Raw genomic sequence first — 19198 nt, forward strand, 5'->3', positions numbered from 1 at the left:
GTTTTATCATTTATTAGCATTGTAAGCAACATTCCTGAAAGTGAACGTCGAGACCTGGTGTGAAATGTATAACTTAATGTGTTTCTATGGTCGAAGGAAGCGGCCCGGTGGCGCAACGGTTAACGCTGTTAGCGCCTGTCACCAATACAGTGAAGGTTGGCTGCCCTGAGTTCATTTCTCGTCTCGGGCACGCTGATCTTTCTCTGCACGTGGCATCTGTTTACAGGGCTGGCTGCTCTCCGCCAAGGACGGTCCCAAGCCCGGCTGAAAAAGGAGGAGGGTTGGGCGTGGGGCCAGCACCCCCACCCCGTAAAACAAATCCTTGCTACCAAAACATCGACAACAGTCTTAACTGTATTTTTATTGCTTAACTGTTAAGACTGTTTGAAATAACTGTTAAGACTGTTTGAAATAACAATAGACAGTTAAGACAGTTAAGACTGTTTGAAATAACAATAGCAATAACAGTTAAGACTGTCTTAACTGTTAAGACTGTTTGAAATAACAATAGCAATAACAGTTAAGACTGTAGTCGATGGCCTATGCCCCAGGAGGGGCGAAGGGCCTAAAAAATATATATAAAAAAATGGTCCAAGGACAATGGAGGTGAAATTAACTGTCCTGGGCAGAGAGAGAGAGCAAGAATACTGAGTTACGCAAGCTTCTATCTCCCGGGAAGATATTAATTGCTACCACCCAGAGCAAGAAAGCGAATGTAGGTGATTGACTACCTGCAAAGTAAATACGTTTCCACATGGTGATAGTCGGGAAGTCAGTCTTGCGCACATAATCGAACATAATATACTACCATCGACAAAAATGTATGTCTCACTGTTACTGCATCAGGGTGAACTGTTTATATCATAACTGTTAATATCATAGCGATGTGGCCCAAAAAGAAATGAGATCACATTCGACATCCGATCTTCATTAAGCAGGTCAGGAGTGGTTTAAATCATTCGTATCTTTCTTTCAGTGTTTTTGCTTTTTTCCCTTCTCTCTCTCTTTGAAGAAAGCTGTCGTAAGAACGAAAACTACTTATGACATTGTAGTGTTTATAATGCTAATAATGTTAATAATGCTTTTAAAAACCATATCACAATTGTTTGTCGCTTTGCTTATGTTGATGCTTATTCTGCCAAAGTTAGGCTGTATTGAAGATTTTTAGGAGAACTAACTTCAGTAAGAGCAATCAATCAAAACACATGTACCGTGTAAGACAAGGAGGCTCTCTCAAAATGCACTATTTGTATTTTTGAAGGAGATTTCTGCAAAACACGCAAGAAAGCACAGTCGGTCACAAAAGTTTACCTATGTAGGCACGTGTCTTCTGAAAAAATAGTTAATGAAGCATAATAGACTGACATGAACTGTCAATAGACAACAATGGTCCGAGTGAGTGGTATGGGGGAAGGGCTGGTCATCTGAAAGACCATATCGCTTCGCCTACATTGACCTCCCTCCTGAGTCGAATGAACTCCCGTCATGAACAAATCGTCCCACGTAAGACAGCATCTTACCAATACCAAAAGTCGAATCGACCAGGCCTCTATTTTTAATAAATACCCTAAGGAGTAACACCTGTTTCGTATTAACCGAACATCTGTGTGTGCATTTAACATCTTTGTTACACATGCAGTCTTTTCATCCTTTCTGTATGCTACCATATTCAGATGGAAGTACACTGACACTGGCTTCCAAGTCCTTCATCTTTGCCCAGTCCTGTAATTCTCCTCTTGCTAGAAGCACAAAGATAAGTCCTCCGATACTGTAAATGCTCCCAGAAACGATGAAGAAGATATTCCATTGTGATCGTGTTTCCTGGAGATGAAAATTTAGCAATGATCTGTTTTATAATGCAGTAACTGCAGTTTTCAATCAAAGAATGTAGTCAAAAACTAATATTTGGTACGACAAACAAAAATTTGGTAAAGTGGCGTTTTCAAACCAAATTCTCAGCGGACACATGACATAATTTTGTATAGAGGATGTTTTTCTGGACATATTTTACGTTCGCTACCAACACTCTTGTCTGTGCATTTGTTCATTACATGCTTGATTACTACAACTCCTTGCGTGCTGGCTGCCCTGTATACCTTCTTCACAAACTCCAGAAAGTACAGAACTCTAATGCTCGTCTGGTGCTTAGAGCTAGGAAACCTTTTCTACACTGGCTTCCCATCCGTTCTGGTATCCAGTAAAAACTGTCCCTACTGTGTTTTAATTTCTTTGCTGGCACCAGAAACATATGGCCACAGGATTTTTAGTTAGTGTGAAGCGAAACAATGGAACTCTCTCTCTCTCTCTCTGTGTCCTTCTTTATCTGCCACCTTTTTCTTCTTATTCCTTTTCACCCCCAGTGGAGTACTGTTGTTTATTCTTTATTTGTTATTTGTTTGTTTTCCTGTCCCTCATATGCTGTCCATGTTTCGTGCTTGTTTTTAAGCACTAAGAACATACTCCTTAGGAGTGTGCGTATGAGCTTTATTAATTTTCCATTTATTATTATTTTTAATTCAGTTACACTTTTTCAATACCTTAGCCTTCAATAGCTTGTGTAAGAAAAGAACAGTTACTGTAGACTGTACAGATATCACCTTCCCACCAGTGGCAGAAAACAAGGTGCCCACCATTCTTAACATCAATGATTCATCATCATCAGAAGTGGTCATCATGCAGTTTGACAATGTTGCCTGGGCCTATCAGCTATAGACTGTGATAGGTGAAGGAAACAAATATGCAGTGATGCTACAAGCTGGTTTTGAGACCAGCATCTATGCTTATTATGTTTGTGTTTTTCTTTTAGTAAAGCGCTTTGAGCCGCTTTGAGTCAGTCATTAATGGTGGAAAAAGGCACCATAGAAATGAACGTATAATTATTATTAAATCACTCCCTTGTATGGCCCGCTACATGTGTACCATTACATGTACTTGGGAAAAGGTAGTTCAGGATAGGCAAGTAACAGCTTCTCAATGAGACAGCAGCATTCATAGAGAAATCCATCAAGTAACAGCCACTACATGTCGTGAAGTAAAATATATGAATTATGACCATAAGTATTATTCCTTATACCATAGTTGTCAATAGTTGGAATTATTGTCAATTGACTAATCCGCCTGCCCGCTTTCCCTCGACTACCCCGAAAGGCCTAGCTGGAAAATCTCTCTCTCACCTGCACAGGTAAAGAGTCCCACCTTCTCCCATTTTTGTTCAGTGACAGGATTTGATGTAAGGACAATACGCTATTTAATTCATAAGACAGTGTTCTGTGGGCAAGCAGTGACTGGCAGTAATGTCATCGACGAAACCAACCAACAGTCGAGTGCTCGACGACAACCTCCACTGATGGGCTCCTGCTTTGCAACTTGACTACACTTCAAAAGATACATTTAAGATGTAGTTTGCAGGTATATGTCGTATTATGTCTGAGAATAAATTGAAAATATTCGACAGTAGCAACATTAGTTGAGAAAATGTTTTTACTGATAATGGGTTCAGTGCTATTGAGAATAAATATTTTGGGTTGGAATTTGAGGGATAGCCAGGTCTGTAGTGAATTATTCTATCGAGATGTGGAATGGAATGTGTTGTTCTGATGTTACATGTGTGCTTCTGCTACAATTCTGCTACTAAAGACCTTATTACCGAGCTGCTTCATGTTCTAAATCTGTTATAGAGCAGATCCACACATGGTTCGCCCTAGACAAGAGCTGGAAGTGTCTGGTCAAACTTAAGTGGCGAACTCTGCGATGCTACTGAACTTGATGAAAAATCTTCATTAATTAGGTGTTTCTATGGCCGCAGACTTTCACAATTTAGTTTTTAAACAATGGATTTGATCTTTTCCCACGTAGGAGTCTCTGTCTCACAAAGAGAATAGAGTTATTTGATCAGATTAAAATCTGAACTACAGAAATACTAAAGAGAGCTATAATTTTATCATCTTGGCATTAGCTTGCCAAGGGATCCTCTGAAAACCATTCTAGCTCATGTGCCGTGCAAGGTCCTAAACCTCGAAAAATCAGCAGCATCCTAAGTCAAGAGGGAAAAGAATAGAAGAACGACAGAGAGGAAATTGAAATGGTTTGGTTGATTAATCAGTAATGTACTCAATTAATTTTATGAAGAGAGCATAGTTAGAGCACGTTATATACATATAATATTAAAAGTACTATAAGTAATAATAAACGAAACATTAAATATGTGCATATTCTCTCCCCTGTATGATATGCTCGGTTTTTTGGTATTACAATAGGATGTACTCATAAGCAAAAAGTTTTAGAAGAAAAACGTAAGGAAAATATCTCACGTGTTTTTCTGTTAGAACTCCTACGAGTGCTGGACCAATAAGACCGGAAATGGTGCCAACTGTATTCGTGAGCGCGAAAAGAACAGCTGCAGAAAACAAAAAGCAATTATTAGAATCGAGTGCTGTCTCTTACTGCACGCGGGGAACCTAGTGGTTGGAGTGAAGGTGTCCATACTCAAAAGCTTTTTAACCAGTTGATGTAGTTGTGAATTGGTACCTGAATCTGTCTTTAAAGGATTGGGGAAGGGAAAGAGGAGCACAACACATAAAAGGCAAGCCCTAAGATAAGTGAAGTCATTAATATGCACCTAAGGTCGTGTGAGGTCATGGGACTACCATTACTTAGTCCTTTGCTATCAGCTACGAACAGATCGCTTCGCTTGTTAAAACTAGTTCTAGGTGCAGTCCCATCATGATCGTCTAAATGAATATAGCGAACGTATTGATGTCACAAATATCTTTTACTGCAAAGAAGTGTCAACTCTATCTTGACTATTAATGGAATCACATGGGTATACTACGCAGACTTACCAGCAAAGGCAGGAGCGATGTCCAAATGATTTACGCTATGACCAGCAATGGTAAAACCGGAGAACCCCATGGCCAGTGTTAGTAATGAGACTGTCAGGGTCCTCTGACAACCAGGCAGATAAGTTGTTACTAACAATGCTACTGCTGGTCCAAACAATCCTGTTGGAATTTTAAATGGAGTTTAAGAATTAAAGTTGTCAAATATAGCAAGTCACGTGACCCTTTGTTACAGGTCCTTCAGCTGAGATTTTGGGTAAGATCCCATAGAACATAGGAAAGTGGTGTGAGACGGAGAGTTCTGATGGCTGAATACTTACAAAACTGTATTTCCATGTCTGATATCAAAGCGCTGCCTACTAAACATTTACTTGAGGGTTAAATATTTTGATAAGATAAGTAGGTCGCATGTGTGTCAGTTTTACTCACCCACGGACACCATTAGTTTCCGCACAACAGCCGTGGAAAGTCGGTTAGGCTTACGGAGGTGGTCAGCCAGAGGACCAGCAACAAAATTAACAATCCACATAACCAAGTAAGGAAGTGATGACAAAATCCCGTTCTGCAAGTAAAAATGAATTTAGCTGGACTTTTTTTATTATTTCAGAAAATGATCAAATTTAGTTTTTAAACCTTAAATTGAAAATTCCTTTTCTTAAGGGGCATATATGCGCTAGCAACTGAGGTGGTGGTGATCTTAGGGACCAGTCCCGCTGCCCAGGAGCGTCCCTGTTATACTATAATGTTATTTCACACTACTTAATTCTGCTTTCTATCTAGTAATATATGAGAATTATACGTCCAGACAGGGGAAAGTAGACTGATTATTTCAGTGTAAAAATCGTTTGATTAAAGGTGAGCGTGCTGTTTTCCTGCATCTTGCGGACTGTCGTTGTGTACGTTTCTTGTTGTTATGACTAGGTGTGCTTGCAACAAGGTATCAACAGATTACGATTCATCACAAACTCCATGCTACATTATTTTTGTTAGTGCTTCTGTTTTTTCCTTGAAAATAGCACTGGTCCTCGAAACAACGAAATCACAAGATGTGCCATAACTTTCACCCCGAATACCACTAGAAATGCAAACATCAACATCTTTTGATTGCTCATGAAGTATTTCCTACAGCCTGTGCAACACCAAGTGATAAATTTTCGTTCCTTGAAAACCGTTTAAGTGAAAAAAAAAACAGATATAGAAAATTTAAGAGAAGATGATTGGCGTGTTAAAAGCAAATGCGATAAAACCCGTGCCCGATGTGTTACACTTTTCATTTATTCTTACCTTTCTTCTTTATGTTCCTTGGTTGATTCTCTTCTGTTGTTTGCTGTGTATATCATCCTTACGTCGTTATATGTATTATTATTATTCACTACGTTGCAAAGAGTGTCTAATACTGCGTTATTTCGTCCGTCTGTTCACTAGAACAGAGCAGGTAGGAACAAAATGCAGAGCCGGATTTGTAAGATATAAAATGCTACATATGCACCTAGGCATTTCTGTATGTTACATAACCAAAACATCCCTAGGCTGAGTTGTGACAATTTCCAGAAGTACATATAATTTTTTTACTTGTTTAATCAAAGACATTGCTTTTAAATAATAGTACCTCATTAATATCAAAGTTGAGAACCTCCTTCATGAATTTTGGAAGACACGTCATCAGAGCAAAGCAGCCCCAGTCATTGGCAAAATGTGCGCCCATGATGGCATAGAGTGCAGGTGATGTCAGAATAGCGCGCCACGGCGTCTGAAGCTCCTGTCGATGCAGTTCAGAGTATTTTTTATTGCATTATTTACAAAATATCGCTGGCTGCTGCTGCTGCTGCTGCTGCTGATGATGATGATGATGATGATGATGATGATGATGATGATGATGATGATGAACGTACGCACGCACGCACTCACACATACTATTGGAGGAGAAAAAGGTCAAAGTTCAGAAACGTTTTGAAGGAAGCTGTCATTTATCCCTACACTTCGACACTGACCGTGGTTGCCTAGCTGAGAGTGGACGTGAAATAAGGAGGAAGTGAACTCCCCAGCAACAGGACCTGTCCAAAAAGTGACAAACCTATTTCCAGACCGACCGCTACATCGAGAGACCTCCTAGATGGCTAGCCAAACATTACTGAGGGGAACCACCACGGCCTAGACTGCCGAGTCCGTTCCCGACTGACTCTAGGACTGTAACATTTAGTGATTCAAATGAGTTCTAGCATTAAATTACCTGTTTGGATTGGTACAGTTACTTTTATCTATTTCAGTTTCGATCTGCAATATTGCTATAGTAATAAAGAACTGACTATAGTAATACAGAGCTATAATACTACTATAATAATATGGAAGTATAATATCACTAAAGTAATATGTAACTACAATATTACTCTAGTAATACTACTATGTAGATATGACGCAGCAAGTGTAGGTTGCATAGTGTAATGTAGGATGTCAGACCACTGGAGGTCACGGGGGGGGGGAATTGGTGTTTTACGCCGTGTTAGCAGCTAAGGCTATATTACGGCAAGCAGCCAGCCCTGTACACAGATGCCACGTGCAGAGAAAGATCAGCGTGCCCGAGACGAGAAAGGAACTCAGGGCAGCCAACCTTCACTGTATTGGTGACAGGCGCTAACAGCGCTAACCGTTGCGCCACCGGACCGCTTACTGGAGGTCATGGTCACGTGGTACACTGACAACTGAATGAGCGTCATTGCAGTAACGTAGCAAGGCAGCGACCGACCCCAGCACTCGTGGCTAATAAGGTGACATGGATTTCCAAGAAAGAAGATAGAATTCGGGTGTCTTCTATAACATTATCATCGACAAGTTCACTAATACAATGATAGTTGTGTTTATGCTCTGCAGGAATGTATTGTGGATGTGTCTGTGGCGACGTAAATGACAAAAAACTTGAAAAGAGAATAAAAATATTCAGTTGGAAGTCATGACGATTAAGAAGCAATCAGATTCAGTACGAGTAAAAGCATCAAACAAAATGGAGATCATGTATAAAATACTCTTCAATTACTTGTAGTTTCATTTATCTCTCCTAGTACTTAATAATTCTTTACAGTTTATTGGGTGAAAATATTTTTTAATTGTAAAAGGGAAGAGGATATACAAGGATATACTAGACAATAGAAAACAGATGTTACACTGGATAGATAAGCAGTGAGACTGACTTGGTATGGATGTCTTCCAACAGTTGACTCGATGAAGTAACGTTCACTGTCTGTGATACGAGGATGGTGTGCGGGTGTCTCATGTGCAAACAACAGCCATCCAAGTGCCCATAAGATTCCTGCCCCGCCTATCCAGCAGATACTCATTTGCACTCGTTTTACAATTTTCATATTACAAAGGTAAGCTACATTACAAAAACATTAAATTTTTCACAAAACATCACTGAACAAATATGTCAGAAAGAAGACCATTCATATGATATGAATTTTAAAATAATCTAGCACACTACAAGGCTACCTTATTAATACTGTCTTCAATGTTTATGAACTAACAATGACATAAAATGGATAAAATCTGTTTTGAACGAATAAAGTAGCTTCTCGGGGAAAGATTTGCAGTGCGAGAGCAGCAGTATCAACTGCTAGAGCAAAGTTGGTGTATGTAGAAGTGGGTGGTTGGTAGTTCTAACGTATAGTCCGGATAGGACTGGGACCCCTTTGAGATGAGCCTGTTTGTTGTAGTATGTATTTGTACCAATTGTATGGTTGATCAATTTTTATTGTTGTACTTTAACTTACACGTTAAGTCTTATGGAAGAGCTGAGGCAGGGGCTCATGAGCCGTGTTGTGGGAATTGTGATCCACTGACGTGTGATTATTGTTTGTAATGTTCCCCTGCAAGATTTTGCTAACGCGGTGGAGGGTAAGGGTTACACCGTAACAGACACCTACGTACCTAGATGCCCGGGACAATTTTTGCGTTTGACATGAAAAGGTAGAACATCGTTACAAGTTACAATATTAAATACAAAATAGCTAATCTGAACAGTCGATTGGGTTGTAATTAAGCAACTATAACGCATACCGAAAATGTAGAATACACTAGGCCAGCCCAGACTGTTTGTGCTACAAAGGATTCCAGCCACCAGAATGCCAACCACTGTGCCTGCCTGACAGCCTGAATACGTAAAGGCCACCATTTGGCTCCGCTCTGCAGATGGCGCCCATTTGGACAGTAGGAGCTGCATGGATGGAAATACAAGTCCCTGCCAGAAACAAATTATACATCATTTATACAGAAACATTAGGTACTTGCTTCATTTCACCATTTCATTGACTGCACGATTTGAAAGTTTGAGAAATAGAGTGCTACAAAAAGATTTGAAACTATAGAAAGAAGATATTTCGTCAATTATTCAGTGATTGCGCAGTACACACTCTTCAATGGTTAAAGCAGGAGCGGGACTGCAGACTATTGCCCTTATCGAGATATACAAATATAAAGCGATGAGTGAAAGAATAACATGCAAGCACATAAACTATATTGAACAAACAGAAAGAAGTCATTCATAATCATAATCATCACCACCACCACCTCTCTCTTAACTGGTACCCGCCGGGCTCGGAGCAAGCCAGCGTGCTCTTACTATGGAATGCGATGAGACCCGCCAGTGCCAAAGGCGCGCCATCGAGGCTCATCTTGAGCCACCTTGAACAGGTCTCCCAGTGGGCAGTCCGGCTGTGTTCACCTTTACTTTATATCCTGTATGGGCTCATGCAAGGCGGCCCGGTGGGGCAACGGTTAGCGCTGTTAGCGCCTGTCACCAATACAGTGAAGGTTGGCTGCCCTGAGTTCATTTCTCGTCTCGGGTATGCTGTTCTTTCTCTGCACGTGGCATCTGTTTACAGGGCTGGCTGCCCTCCGCCAAGGACGGTCCCAAGCCCGGCTGAAAAAGGAGGAGGGTTGGGCGTGGGGCCAGCACCCGCACCCCGTAAAACAAATCCTTGCTATCCTTGCTATGCCCCAGAAGAGGTGAAGGCCTTAAAAAAAAAAAAATGGGCTCATGCTGACGGCAAGCTGGTTTTAGACGGTTGGTAACTGCTACTTGCTATCAGTATTAAATACTTACTGTTTTTGCCCTTCTTTGGGAGAGGTATGACCAGCGACTGTGTTCATTCTTAAGGCCATTGCATGGTTTCCTATATTTTCCGATACAGGGTTAGTGAGTGCCTTGATTGTCGCTTCCCTGCCACCTTTGAGCAACTCCACTGAGACGTTATCAATCTCTGGTTCCTTTCCTTCCTTCAGGTTGCAATTGAACAGTTCAATATGTTCTCGTAGAATGTGTAGGCCTGCATATGAATTCTTTCGTTTTGTGTTCCTTACAAAAGATTCGGAGCGATCTCCTAAAGCATTTAGTTGAATGCCTACAGCCTACCCATAAATAATGGAGGTGTAATGGAGATGTCTTGCTGATCATTGAAAGAAGAGGCAATGGCAATAAAACAGTGCTCAGCAAGCATATGAGTACATCGTTGTACTGTGTCGTGATGGTTGTGAAAGCCAGCTCCACATACAACTCTCCTACGTTTTTCCTCCAAAACTTGAGACCTCCTTTGATGGAGTTTAATACTGTATCAATAAATCATTGAATCCAAATAAAGCTAATAAATAGTTTAATCACGTATTAGGCTTCTACGATCTTGATAGTTGGCAATGAATTTTTATTTTGAGGAGTACATTAATACTGATCACTTTGATTAATTGGCGTTACGTGCATAGCTTACATGCACTGTTTCCGTGTTCGTTTCTGCGTACCTGTGAACATCCTTGCAAGGCCCGCACACAGATTAGTGCCCACACACTAAATCGAGCTGCTTCAGGAGTCAGCAGCGAGAGAGCAGAACAGATCATCAGCGAAATTCCTAAGACTGTCCTGCCGCCAAAGCAACGCACCAAAAAGCTGGCTGGAATTTGTGATGCAAAGTAGCCGTAGTAGAAGGCAGAAAGTACAAAACCTTGAACAGTGTTGCTCCAGTCGAATTCTGCCTGCATGCACAGATTAACATCTCAATTTTTTTATAAACGATTTCTGCTAGCACAAATAACTACTGATTTTGAGAAATCAAATGCGTTTTAAAAGTAAAATAGCATAAATTAAATCTTTTACCTTGCAATAGGCAATTCAACTAGATGATTTATTTTCATTTGATTAACAGCGCTTATTTATTAATTCATTACTCTGACAATAACAGTACTTCCTGTCACCCACAAAGGAGCATCAGGATGTTTGAGTTATCAAGCCGTCTACAACGGACTTTCAAGAAAACATCGTTTTATCGACGATTTACTAGAAATCAAAGCTGATAAAGTTAAAAACATTCTCCTACCGTGTAATTTCTGTTTGATGACTCAGCTGTAGATGCATAGATGCAATCCGACGAATTGGGGAGGTTAAGATTCATTCCAGAGCTATTGGTTGTCATGGCTACCAGAGTGATCGTCATGTTTACACGCAAGATGTACATGACCGCAAACCCAAGAAACGCCCACGTGACCAGCGCGTGACGTGTTCCAAAAGTAGGTCGCCTGTCTGATAGACAACATTCATGTTCTTCACGTTATATTTAAACTTGTTGACTATCCTAGGCAAACACCCTCCCTTATCCTGCCCCATCCCCCCATGTATACACGAAGATCATTGATAACAATAATATATTGAGAACATATGATTATCACATTTCAAGATCGCGTTAAGAGAAGGATGGCTGAGTCAACATTTTTTCAAAGCTCGTGATGACTTTGTGTGCTTCCTTCCACACATATGGTCGTCTGTGTTGAAGTAGACTGTTCTTCTGGCTCGCAATAGTTTACAACGACTGGAGAGAGAGAGCTTACTTACGTAGGACATCTTTAGTGTTCTCGTCATCCTTAGGAAGTATTAATGCATCGCCACTTGAAGCAGAGACGCGTTTTCCGCACATTATCCTTCACCAACCTGTGTTCATTGAAAAGATATATTTTAATTTCATGCCACATTTTTATGACTAGTGTTAATAACAATTAAGTGCAAGGTAAAATTTCATGTTACAAAACCATGGAATACAAAGTATTTCTACTCTTGCTGGTAGTCTGTCGCTAAAACAATATTGCGCTATGTATTGGACGAAAAAAGACTACAAATGTTTGCATTGTTGTGCAGTCTTTCTTCAAGACTCTTATCTCTCGCTGTTATACTGCTTCAAGCTAGTTATGTACAGTAAAGGGACGAGGCTGTACAGATAAGCAACGGTTTCAGTTACGCGCTCGGGTACTAAACATCGTCACAGACGCGCACATGCGAGTCCAACACTCGCGCCGTCGGTCGGACATTCGCACATTCGCACCATCTTTACTCTGCAATCCTACTCTTTGTCTGGCAGCATCGAACCGTCGTTTGACGACGCATCTCCTCCTTGGATTCATTGTTATTAAGATTACTCCTCGTTATTTTGTCTCTGATCATTTTTTAACAGTTGCACAGAATCCGCATAGCTTTGGTTGCCCATTGAAACAAATTATTTTAACAAGAAGAATTTGAGCTTGGACTGACATAACCCATGTTTGCATAATTCCGAAAAGCGACATCAGAGAAAAAGAATGACAATTTCATCTGTGTCCACCATTGGCCTGAGTACAGGTGGCATGTGCTCAGAAATCGGCCTGTATAACTAACGATAGATGCGACTTGATTAATCTACCAGAGAAAGGAAATACTGCTAACTCACATGTCTTCATCTTTCGGAAAAGAGAACACCAAAAACCTTTAGTTGGAGAGTTGAGCAACTTCGCGTGAACAATGATAGTCGCAGGGTGTGGCCGAGGTCAGACACGAGTCAGAGTGGTTTCTCTTGATCCTCTCTGGTTCAATGACCTGTTTTGCCTAACTGCTGTACGAGATTCACGAGATCAAACTGGCTTGTCATTAAATTCACGTTGACTGTTCACCCAAACAACAAATTCATACACATACACACAAGAGTTGGAAGGAATTCCTCACTGTTGATCCAAACACGATTAATAAAAATGTAGAAAATATGAAGGTGGCCTTCCCATTGTTTTGAGCAGTATATTTCTTTGTTTCCCATTCAGCCGTTGGAGGGTGTGTGAATGCAAAAGAGTGATTGTGTAGTGTGTTGTAACGTGTAACATTGATAAGTTATCTACTGCATGACAACGCCCGTTATACATCATTGCGAAAGTCACCGGCATAAGCTTGTTCGGCCATGTCACCCAGCATGACACTTTATCGAGGATGAGATAGTTTGAGATTCAGAGCTAGACGGGTACGGGAACGGGTGGCGACATGGAAACGCACGCTCTACGTCATCGCCTGATTAATGCAGTGAACTGTGACACACCTGGACGTGTAGAGTCGTGATCAGGACCTGTAGAATATATATACAGTCACCTTTCCTGACGTATTAGAGATTCACATTAGCACTCGTCCTTGCTGTATGTCATTTTTTCCTAAAAGATAAATCTATTAAACAAAACCACATCCAATGGTTAAAAATATTATTTTTAAAGAGTAACATTGGGCTGAAATTAGAAGCTTTAGTGTCTGCATCTAATTTTCTTCTTCATTTTTTTATACTTATTTTGCTATTTACTTTCTTTTCTTATTTTTGACTGAGTAAAACTAAGTAAAAATTAAAGGCCCGTTTCTGCTTATACAAGTTTTATTTTTATACTTTTTCTATATTTTGCTTGATATTTCACATACAGTCAAATCTCCCTACTATGCAACCCCTCTACTATGCCACTCTCGGTACTATGCCACTTTTGCTAGGTCCCGACGATAAATTCAATGTAAAAAAAATTTACTATGCCACCCCTACTCTCGCTACTATGCCACTTTTTTTGTGACTGTTAAAAGACACAAGTTGTGAAATTCCGCGCAGTGCTCGACTATTATACTGTATGGTAGTGTAGGACATCGCAGTTAGGTGGATGGAACCTAGCACGCACACAGGAGGGTGGAGGCTGGCAATGTGGGGGGGGGGTGGTGGTCGCTGGCCGGGTGACACCCACGTGAAGAGGAAGGTGTGAGGGGGTCGACTAGCGACAGGATGCAGGTGCGCGGATGTGGTTGGAAGGGGTGGAGGATGAAGAGGTGAGGGGGAGAATGAGAGGAGACAGCTAGCGAAGCCGACGATTCTTGAGAGTTTGGACCAGACTTGGGCAAAGGCCTCCTGTCTCTGACCGGCCGCCCGCCATTATATATATACTATACATACAGTATTAGGTAAAACTGAGTTAACTATATTAGTCCGGCCCTCTAAAACCATCCCAATTTCTCATGCGGCCCTTGGAAAATTAATTGCCCCCCTGCTTTGGACTGACGGGTAACTTGAACAAATAAAGCCGTTTTACGAACCCTCTCTACTATGCCACTCTCGCTACTATGCCACTTTTGCTCGGTCCCGGTAGGTGGCATAGTAGGGAGATTTGACTGTATACACATACACACATACACACACATCATTCTTATGGAGGAGTTCATGACATTTATAAAGTGTCTGCACACATGCTACACACACAGACTTGCACATGCACAAATAAACTTATGAGCCCAAACGAATTTTTACCAGCGATCGGTACCAGTCAAGGGACGAATAAAGGAATGAATATTCGAATCAGTGAATGAAATGTCAACAACCAGGTTGCTGACGTTTCTAACCCTATGTCAGGTGACACCCGACTAAAATGAATTGCAAAGCCTCGTTCCATATACAATTCGATTCGTTAATACCTATAATAATAGAAATTAAAGATATATTTATACATAGAATTCATTCAATAGTTATAAAAGTTAATTCACATATAAATGATTTCGATAGCAACTTCTAAGCATAATATAGATGAAATTCGTTTGTTTCCCATTCGAACATTATTGAATGCATTCTATAGGTAAAGACGAAAAAATTGTAAAAATTTCCTTTTTGCGCCCTTAAGGAGGAAACAGGGGCACGCGGAGAGAAGCAGTGAATGGTAGCTCTGTGAACAGGTGACAGACTTAAAGCGTGTTTTTAAAAAAGCTAATGTAAAACTAAACTCACCTTAAACACCGAAGATTTCATCCACTTTCGTTAGAGAGATTTTTTCATTGCCTTCCTATCTCATTTTACTGTCAGTAAAATGAGATCTGTCATGTGCACCTTTCGATAATGTTATCAAAAATTACACTTGATAAGCGACATACCACTTGATACTGTGGTGAACGCAACCCTTACATGTGATAACGTTATGAATTCACTTGTATAACCGTTGACCCCACTCTTTTAGGAGGCTGGATGACCTGTTCAGACCCCCACAGAAAAGAATCAGACAACGACAAACGTGACTTTGGAGAACGTGCATCAATATATCTGTTCGTGGTTCTAAAATGTTTTTCCTATATATACATAGTGTTTTGGTTGAATTTAAATGAGTTATGTCTACTGACTTAAATTTGCTTTGGTGGGAAAACGCACGCAATAAAAATAACCTGTTTCTCTGTCAAGCACTCAAAGTGTTAACAGCATGCCGCAGAAGCTCATTTGTTCGAAAAGAGCTTTTGTAAAGCCTAACCATATATCTAACCAACCCGAATGGTATACCGGTAGGTCCGTCTAGGCGATATAAAATTAACCTGTATAGGCTATAAATTTCAGCCTCTAAAACCCATCTGTCAGTTAATTGTCCGGCAACAAAAAACGCGATCAACGAGCGCCTCGAACAATGTATTACGTCATGCTAGTACACGAACAGTGTATTACGTCATGCTAGTACACCTATCACAGCATTGCAAGCAATTAACACCAAATAAAGAGAGAATAAGCGCATCTCGAATTACTCGACCGCTGAAAGTTTGGATTTATCGTGCTATATATTTTAGAAGCGGAGGAAACTGCACATGCGATTCTATCGATGATCTCACAAAATACGTCTGCTGACTGATACCCAGACACGATCAGCCTTGAGAGCTGATGGCATCAAGATCGCCGCACACCTGACAACGATGCAAATGAATCAACGAAGCGAAAAAACATAGTAAACTGGGCTTCTTTAAAAACAATTAGTTAGAGAGAAAGCTCTGCCTAAGCTACCCCACCCGCTCGATGAGGCCGGCCACAGCAGTGGCATCTGAAGGGAACAGTCTTCCACCAAGGTAACTATACAGACAATTCGCCAATGCTAGAAGATACTCCAACTGACCCGATAACCACTGCCAAAAATTCATCTTGCCACTCTTTAAGGTTTTTTCAAGCAACTCTATCGAACTAATGGAGTAGCAAGAGTGAATAATTCTGCCATACACCTCAGAAATCCACGCTTGATGTCAATATGTTGAACAATTATCGCCCAGTGTCCAACTGGTCTTTTCTCTCAAAGATCACAGAGGAAGTAGTTTTGACACAGCTCTGGGCCTACATACTAGAGCACCAGCTCATCCCCTATGCTCAGTCAGCATGTAGACCTGTTCACAGTACTGAAGCTACTTTAATTAAAGTGACCACCGACATATTATCTTCCCTTGACAGTGATGATGTTTCTGCCTTAACTCTACTGGACTTAGACATGGACCACTCTCTGCTCCTTCATAGACTACACACCCTCTACGGGATTTCTGGACCTGCACTAGTGTGGTTTAACTCCTAGACTGTGTTCATTGATGGTCAAACATCTCGCCCTGCTCCACTTTCTTGTGGCGTCCCTCAAGGCTCAGTACTCGGCCCAGTTCTGTTTATTCTGTATATGAAGCCACTTTCATCTTGCATCCAGTCTCACAGCGTTTCTCATCAATCATATCATGGGCGTGTATATGCCAGGGAGTATTTGGAAAGTTTTTACCCTGACTTTTTTATCCTGGAGTATCTGGCCTTAGTAACCGGCTAGGAACCACTTACCTCAGGAGTTACTTGCTAACCACAAGTACCAAGAAAGGAAGTTGTGGTCACTCATCTACAAGAGGCAGCGCCAATTTGTTTTAATGTCTGTCCCCTAGTGGAGGCGTCAGTGATTTTGTTTTCACATATTCATGATATGTATATATATCTACTTGAATCAGTGGAACATAAGGTTCCAGTGACCGTAGTCATAGTAGCATTGTCAAAAACAGTATCACGTGTGAACTGCATAAAAGTGTCCTTGTGCCCGTCTATAAGCGCTATTATTCTTCTGTTGACAATCAAACTTGGAAAAAGAAACTATTGGAATACTTGATAATTAGAGTTGCTGAATAATTAGTAACTTTCTGGATGTGCATTAGGATTTTTTTAAAATTATCATATAAAAAGTACTGTACCTTATTTTTTAAAAATAAATGTATACAGGGACTGCAAAGAAGCAGACTAGGTTCTATTTATAACTGAAGAAAAGAACGTGAAAATATTCAGCCAACTGAGTGTGACAGTGTTACATTCTTAATCGGTTGTAGTATTTTCTATGCAGATTCTACTCTTTCAGCTTGCAGGCTTGGTCCTGTCTGCTAGATTACTTTTGTGCATTGAATGAACTTTGTGAGGGAGGCATATTTTTGTCACTGAAAGTCGAAAATAAAATAGACAAGCTCCCAGTTTCGTTGACAGTAAGGGTGACACGAGCAGACTGAACTAAAGCACCTGCAGATGGACAGTATATAGTGACTGACTAAAAATGCATACTCCATTATTTTTTAAACTATTAAACTTGCGGAGAGAATGGTTAGTGACATAAGAGGCTTGATCTGAAAGTAAAGAAGCGCTTGATGCCCAAAGAATAGTCCAAAACTAGGGTTGCAATGTGCTGCAGTTCTCAGGATTTGAAGCATTACAAAATAAGGCTGTATTAGTATTTTCTTGTCAGCTCTCTGTGACACCTACACAGGTTTATATATTTCACAGAATGCATCCTCATACATATAAAACTCATAGACACAAGTATCTGATGGGAAGGGTGAATGGAAAACGAGACGTTTTTTTAATCATGTTTATCTATAGTATTATGATGGTTGAAGAATGCCTACACTTTTGAAGGCTGTAACGTTTTTTTTGAAGAAAAATAAAGTCTAAACTGAGCTTTCAGAAAAATATTATACTGTACTGGTACTGTTTCAGTATTGTAGCTGATGTATTTTGAATTGTTGTAAAGGAGACCCTATTCATGAATATGAAAATCTTAAAATACAGAGCAACGTTGTTTCTATGCATGCTCCATGCATTATTATTTTTGAAAGAGTATGTTTCCTGTTGTAGGTGGAATGCAGTTTTTTTTTATCAAAACTAGACATACTGCTAAGTTAAAATTTTGGGTTGAGATGACACTGGACCTCTTATATAAAGCCAATCAAGAAAAAAAGACACAGAGATATATACTGGGAAAATGTGGCTTTCTGAGCTGTAGAAACAACCCAAAAAAAAGCACTGGAGATATCAATATAAAATTTCATTGCCTTTTTTATACTTTGTGCTCAAGTCTGACCACACTGAAATGAGTAAAGTCAGGCAAAGTTTTGATTTTAAATTTATTTTTAAAGTTTCAAGTGTCTAGTCAGTCCTCAGAAGGGCTCCTTGCTTTCAGGTCCAACCAATCAAAACAATACTTTTAACATAGCATGTGGATTAGATATAAAAAGTTTCATATTGTAAGCATGAAAAGTAGGGACAGATATTTCAGCTTTCCACACACAGACAACTGAAGTCAACTGATACAAGAAAATTTAGTTGCAACAAGGCAAACTGGCAAAACTTTACTATTCTTCCATGTTTTGTGGCATAGACAGTTCTCACAAAAAATAATCTGATACAAAGTGTTCTCATCCGTTGATCACAATTACAGCATACAATAAATACTCTACAAGCCATGCTATCAGTTGGAGGTGCACAATTCCCAAGAGTGGAAATGCACAGCTCTGGAATTATCTTGGCTATGCTTCATTACTTTTTGTGCAGAGGGAAGTGAGAAGCAGGGAGCACAACTAACATTGTGTGTAGGAAGTTTTTCTTGTCTAGACAATAGAAGGTCCCTGTTTTTTTCTGTTTATTAGTATATATTAAACTTTAAATTTAAGACTGTACTGGTAAAAGCAATACAAAGCAAATTCAAATTTACCTTTTTTAGAATGTCAATTGTATCATTCTGTATGGTTACACTTTACAGTTGAATGTGTTCGGACATACTGACTATTATATTGCTTATTGGATCATTGAATTACAGAACCTTTAAATTTTGTGTGCAGATTTAACAAGCAAAATTGTTTAGCACACCATACTCTCCCTTTCTGTTCAAGAATTTTGCTTAAGCCCAGCCTCCATAAATGCAAGTGTTTGGAACTGATATTGATCCCCTTCACAGCCATCATGCTTAAAATGCAAAAATGCTTGATCTCAGGT

At 40.1% G+C, this 19198-nt stretch overlaps 1 protein-coding gene across 6 annotated transcripts; it reads right to left on the minus strand.

The window, feature by feature from the left end:
* Nucleotides 1-1233: 1233 nt before the first annotated feature.
* LOC112563127 (sialin-like) lies at nucleotides 1234-14999 on the minus strand. 6 transcript variants are annotated; one of them, XM_025236878.1, is made up of 11 exons: nucleotides 14906-14999; nucleotides 11707-11802; nucleotides 11195-11397; nucleotides 10623-10853; nucleotides 8889-9069; nucleotides 8024-8151; nucleotides 6448-6597; nucleotides 5268-5400; nucleotides 4842-5000; nucleotides 4311-4396; nucleotides 1234-1821 (listed from the first exon to the last, which is right to left on the minus strand). In XM_025236878.1, the coding sequence occupies exons 2-11, from the start codon at nucleotides 11786-11788 to the stop codon at nucleotides 1645-1647; spliced, it is 1530 nt and encodes a 509-aa protein (XP_025092663.1). In that variant the 5' UTR covers nucleotides 11789-11802; nucleotides 14906-14999; the 3' UTR covers nucleotides 1234-1644. The 6 variants fall into 6 exon arrangements, with proteins under 6 accessions (XP_025092663.1, XP_025092667.1, XP_025092666.1 ...); XM_025236882.1 differs by having other exon boundaries at nucleotides 11195-11393; nucleotides 14906-14923; XM_025236881.1 differs by lacking the exon at nucleotides 14906-14999 and adding an exon at nucleotides 13205-13307.
* Nucleotides 15000-19198: the final 4199 nt, after the last annotated feature.

This window comes from Pomacea canaliculata, linkage group LG4 (assembly GCF_003073045.1).
Source record: "Pomacea canaliculata isolate SZHN2017 linkage group LG4, ASM307304v1, whole genome shotgun sequence".
NCBI classification, from domain to species: domain Eukaryota; kingdom Metazoa; phylum Mollusca; class Gastropoda; order Architaenioglossa; family Ampullariidae; genus Pomacea; species Pomacea canaliculata.